This window comes from Drosophila biarmipes, chromosome X (assembly GCF_025231255.1).
Source record: "Drosophila biarmipes strain raj3 chromosome X, RU_DBia_V1.1, whole genome shotgun sequence".
NCBI classification, from domain to species: Eukaryota; Metazoa; Arthropoda; class Insecta; order Diptera; family Drosophilidae; genus Drosophila; species Drosophila biarmipes.
The window spans coordinates 14,902,171-14,908,175 of record NC_066611.1 but is presented as its reverse complement, the minus strand read 5'-3'; the positions used below and the strand labels follow the sequence as shown (position 1 = coordinate 14,908,175).

Below are 6,005 nucleotides of genomic sequence, written 5' to 3'. Positions count from 1 at the left end.
GGGAGCGTCGCCCCGTTGACTTATTGTGCTGATATGATTAAGTGGTTCGCTGGTTCCGAGCCGCTGACTCCGGCTTTATGACAAGTGCAGGATCCGCACGGGATTGCCACGGAACTGGGGACCGATTTGGCCCGGCTTTTGCCAGTTGATGGTGCATGCGGAAGCGGCTTCCACCCACGCCTTTAATGTGGGGCTGGCTCTTTAAATTTCGTTTTGATTCGATTTCATTCGTTTGGAGCCACACACCTCGAAAGTTTGGCCTCCCGCCAGCTGCACTTAAAACACCCCTCGGTCGCCCCTGCCAATCGACCGGCACAATTGATTGAAATTAGATGAGCTTTTCATAATACAAGACCTAAGCCGCACTTCTCCGCCCCGAACAGCCATCTACCGGGGATGTGTGTGCGTGTGGGTTTTCCATTAAGTTCGCTTTCCCCATGGCCCCTTCCTGCCCCCTTCCTTCCCAGCAAAACCCCCACAACTACCTGGTGAAAGTTTGCTCCTTCTGCCAGCGTGCTCTGCCCTGCTCCCCACTCCTTGTGCCATATATACCAGGCTGCGGACGGCGAACCGGGGCCACGCTAATATCCCTCAAGTTGCCACCGACTTTGTGCCAAATTGGTTATTAAAAGAGTCAACTAGTACGGGCCAGAAATAAATTGAGAGGCAACAGCGCCAGCGAATTCCCCAGCACAAGCAGTTGGCAAATAGTAAAAATAATAATAATAAACGGGGGCAACTTCGAGGGCCATCAGGATGTGTTGCAACTGCTTTCCGATTTCACTTGAGGGCATACGACCGGCGAAAGTAAGCCCCAAGTATTCTGACAATGTGTTTTCCTCACATGCAGGCGCAGCCCTATATATTCTCTCCGAATCTCTGGCTTTCGCCAATGACTTTGGAAATAATTCCCAAAGTTGATGAATTGTTCTTTAAGGGGAGTAAAGTATGGGAAAGTACTTCAAACTGTTGGGATTTTTTTGCGGAAGTTGTATTATATACTCAACAAGTGATTTACTTACATTCAGCTTAAAAATAAAATACCTTAAGTAAATAAATTTCAAATTACCCACCTTGCAATGGAATGTAAGAGTTGAAAACCATCATAAAACAGCACACAAAGCGAGAGAGGGAGAGAGGGAAGGCCTGCACTACGCCCCTCTCACTCTAATCCAAAGAATTGTCTTGCAAGGGGTCATTAGAAGCTTTCGAACTAATTGAGTAATTTGCTCACCTTGATTGCTTTCGAGGAGAGTTGTGTATGTGTGTGTGTGTGTGGATGTCAGGACCCTCGGCACACTTGCATCCTTCCACGCACACAGAGACACACACACACTCACACCGGCATATGCCGCCATTTGCTCGTTCATTATTTCGCACTAATTAACGTTTCGCGACAAAAGGTGGCGCTTTATTTTTACAACTGCAACTGCGTTTTACTGCTGCTTCTCTGCTGCAACAGTTGCTGCACTGCGAAAAATGCTGGGTATTTTAAACAATTAAAAACAAATTCATTTAGGTATTTTAGGTAAAAAAAAAGGTAATCTTATAACAAAAAAAGAGTTTAATAAAACTTTGAGTATTGACAAATATTTAGCAAATGTTTCCTAGTATTTTAATTTAATCACTAAGTTAATTTTGATCAAAATTGAATTAAAATACAATAATAAATGTCCAGGGAATATATAATAAATTAGTATAAATGGGGAAAAGTTTCCAATAATTTTAATAATAACAAAAAATATAATTAGAATTTAAATATTAAAAACTAAAGAAGCATTCCCTGGTGACTCATTGTTTTTTGTATTAAATATATATATTGTGTTTAGATTGATAAATATAATTTATTATAACATTTATAATTTATTTATATGTATGTATAGTTATAATGGTAATAACAATGTAGCCACCAACAAAATGCACAAACAATGTTAGTTATTTTTTCCAGTGCACTGGCACCATGGCTGCAACGTGTATTGCTGCCACTTGAAGGCCACTCGTCGGGGGCGGGTTTCGCCTTAATTGCTGTTTATGAGCGGGTTGGCCCAGTAATTAAACAATTTCTTTTGGCCCGGCGAAAGCAGCGGCAGTGGCAGTGGCGCCAAGTAGCAGCTTGGCCAGCAGTTGGCTGAAAACGCACATGCGAAAAGGCCACCCACAGAAACGCATTCATTAAAAAAAAAACAAAACATGGTGCTTATTGAGAAACTCAAGATGACAAATAAATTAGCAAATTGTTGATTGTATGTATGTGGCATCTAAGCAGGGTGGAGGCGTCCTTGGCTTTGGTGGGGCTATGCCAGGTGATCCCTAGCCCGTCCACGGCAATCCTCCTAGACCTTCTCGGCCGTATTCCGCTCGATGTAGTAGGGCGCCGCCCCGACCCGGCTGCACTTGTACCTCAGCTTGCAGCACTCGGGGAAGGGGTCGCTGGGCTGGATGCGCTCGCCGTGGTTGCAGCTCTCGATTTTCAGCCTTCCGCATCTGTAAGACACAAAATTTAAAGGGAATTTTTTAATATTATAAAACGTTAAAGCTACGTGAAATAGGTATAAATATAATTTACAGTGCTAGAAGGTTGTGAGACTTTTTAATTATGCTTTAGAATCACTGCCTTTTATAAAAATAAAAAAAAGCAAATACAAATATTTTATAAAGACACAAAAACAGAACAAGAATTTACATTTTTATTACCTAAATCAAGTGTATGATATATATACTTTTTTGTGTTTTTTGAATACCGCTTTATTATTTATAAAAAAAAGTGTAAAAAAATGTATAAAAGAAAATGGCAAGAATATTTTCCTTTAAATTATAATAGTTTTGTTGTTTTTTTTAAACTTGGATGTCTAATTAATAAATATTTACTTGTGCAATTCTAGCTACATAAGTTTCTATATTATACAAATAAAATTCTTTTCACGGAAACCGACTTGAAAATAAATTAAATTTAAAAATAAACTAATAAAAATATGGCGTTGAATTCCTAACATAAATTAATTCATATTTATTTCTACAATTTTAGCTGCATAGCTTCCTTATTTTAGTAATTAAATTCTTGCCAATTTACTTGAACACAATTTAAATTGTAAAATTAACTAATGAAAATGTATTTGTGGAATTCCCTCCACATTTCATAGCTTACAGATAAAGTGGCTGATTCGCTGTTTAATTAAGCAATTAAATTGCAATAAAAACCTTCAACTGATAATGTTTTCGCAAAAGTGACACATTGTTTGGAATAAAGCCTTTGAGTTTCAAAGATTGCCAAACGCTTGATCAAAGGAATTCCTTGAAAACTTTGCTTTGGCGTAAAAACGTTACCAAAAAAGAAAAAAAAACACTTAAAACCTGAAGGGGAAAACCCATTTGGGATCTAGGGCAAAACTTTTAGTTTCCCTCAATTTAGTTGCGTCTCCCCCAAAGCCGCAATCCAAAGGATGTGAGGCGGGGGCCGCCATCCCCACAACATTCATTTAGCTCTCAGCTCTTTGGCTTGACCTAGAAATTACAGTCTCATCTTTTGCGCTACTTGGCGAACCCGAAACTAAAACTAGAAACTCGGCGAGAAGTCGCAGTCGCAAGTGGTTGACACAGCGTCATCTTCGGCGTTGCGTTGGATGTGTGTCTTATCAGTGACGAGGGCGTGTGCCATAAAATACACTCGGAAAAAGTATTTGGTTTAGTATACAAAAACATAACAAAAAAGAATGCACTGCGAAAAAAATGTGAAGATTCGAATAGAAAGCATACAAATGGAATCCATACAGCGTAGTCTTTGGTATTTTTGGTAATCTAAAATTTTTAAAAACACCCTAAATTTGTATTATAAGAAATATATATTAAACATATGTATAAAAAATTATTTTTTCCTTCCAAATATTTTTTAACTCTCAGACCTTTTTTTCACTACTGAAGAATAGTGTAATATCATTAACTATATGACACTCAAAAAAAAAATATATATTTAAAAAAACAAAAATAATTTCGGGTTTACCTAATATTTATGTACATTTTTACAACTACCTCCTTGGTTTTTTGTGTGGAATGCCACCTCTTTTGACCCGGTCAAGGTGCCCCGAACTCACCCCTCGATAAATATTGAGCCATCCTTGTTGCACGTCAGCCGCTGGCAGGGCGAGATGCCAGTTTTGACCCCCAGCTCCAGGGTGTCGCCCCGGTAAACGCATTTGCCGGGATTAGCTGTTAGTCCGAAGCAGATACTATAGGTTTATATATGCATAAAGAGAGCCCACATCCGCTCACCTGGGTCCGGTGGAATAAGGCCCGAGTAGCCGCTCACCTGCGCCAGCATCGAGAGAAGCAGGGCGCCTGCGATTGGGATCAGGAGACTGGCGTGGCGATCCGGAGACATTGCGAGCGTGTTCGTGTTCAAAACTGGACTGACTTGGAATCGGACTCCGATCGGCGTTGTCTACTCCGCACATAGGGCATGCTCGATGAGACTGCCGAGCTCTGAGTGGTTGCCCTCCCGCCTCCCCTGGAATGGCGGAGAGATTCGTCAATTGTTTTTATTCCATACCCATTATTCGGCGGGTATGATGTATTCCATCGATTTTTCATGAAGAAAAAATATAATCATTCTGTCATATAAGCAGTGTAATATAAGAAAAACCTTAAAAAATTTGTGAGTATTATATCATTATTAAATCAGAGAATTTCTTATTCAAATAATATATCCAATATAAGAAAAACTTTTAAAATTATAAAAGTATTATATCATTTATAATAATCAAATATATGTAATCAATGAAATATAGGAAAAACTTTTAAAATCCTAAAAGTATTATATCATTATTAAATCGAAGACCTATGTTACAAGACCTTTTTGGAATTTAATATTAATACTATCGTCAAATACCTATGTAGAACCATTATTATCAAGTGATATATCATAGATTTCTTATCTGAGATCAAAAGTAGAATGCTAATTCATGTAATGGGTAGCCCCTAGTCGAGTCGCCTATTACTTGTGCTCGCTCGAGTTTTTGTTTTCGGGTTCCGTTGATTATTGTGTATTACTATTTAATTGAAGACGCCACTTCGCGCGGCAACTCATCTCTGTGTCTCTGGTGAGCGTGGCGGGGTCAGTCGGTTTATCGGGCGGCCTTTTATTACAGCACTTTAATGCCTCAAATTGTTCTAGAATGTTTGCACAATTAATGGCAAAAGCGGGACAGAGAGTGGCGAAATATAGATTGAGAGCTGCAGATGGAGATAGATGGTCAGGGAATCACCAGTCGTTAATCTAGGGCTGGGAACACACAGTGCGACGTCAGCTATTCCATTGTTCGGAAATATATTCTGGTGCAAATGTTATAGGTATATTTTGTTGAGATTAATTTATTTTAATTAAAATGCACATTAAATAATCTAAAATCAAGGCTGCCTTAAGTCAGGAAATCGTGTGCAATTTGATGAAAGGAAGCCTAATGCATTCATTATAATTTTCCGGACAAGTTGTTTGACTCAATTAAAAATTCTCAAAGTTGACGGAAATCTCGGCATACAGCAAAGTTTGCAATGATGTGAGGCAACATTAGAATGTACATATATCTGGTACACATAGCTCTGGCAAAAGGTCTTGCCTCAAGCGGCTTTGCCAAAGAAGGGATTTCACTTGGCCACATTGTCAACATTTTCGGTTTAATCTTCGCTGGTTGGAGACTTTCTCAAACTGAAGAGCACCGAGTGTGATATGCCGCTTTGAAGTAATACATTTCACTTTAATTAAGCCCTTTTTCAGCTCTATTCAATTAGGGCAAGCACGTCGAATTCGACGAATCCATCGGCCAGACTCCATTTTCATTTGCGCATTTAAAGAACTAGTTCAGTGGCAAATCTTAATGAAATGCATTCGTTGGCTTAACCCGCACACAAGAGCCGACAAATGTTGTGGCAACTTGTGCAATCCAATTGAGACGAGTCCTTCGACAGCCCCGCACAATGTTTGCCCTGCTGGCTATTAAATTTTTAATCAAGTT

At 39.2% G+C, this 6,005-nt stretch overlaps 1 protein-coding gene across 1 annotated transcript; it reads right to left on the bottom strand.

Moving 5' to 3' along the window:
• Positions 1 to 2,172: 2,172 nt before the first annotated feature.
• On the bottom strand, positions 2,173 to 4,453 carry LOC108025628 (uncharacterized). The gene is made up of 3 exons (XM_017096164.3): positions 4,267 to 4,453; positions 4,089 to 4,203; positions 2,173 to 2,484 (listed from the first exon to the last, which is right to left on the bottom strand). The coding sequence occupies exons 1-3, from the start codon at positions 4,373 to 4,375 to the stop codon at positions 2,334 to 2,336; spliced, it is 375 nt and encodes a 124-aa protein (XP_016951653.1). The 5' UTR covers positions 4,376 to 4,453; the 3' UTR covers positions 2,173 to 2,333.
• Between the last annotated feature and the right edge of the window lie 1,552 nt (positions 4,454 to 6,005).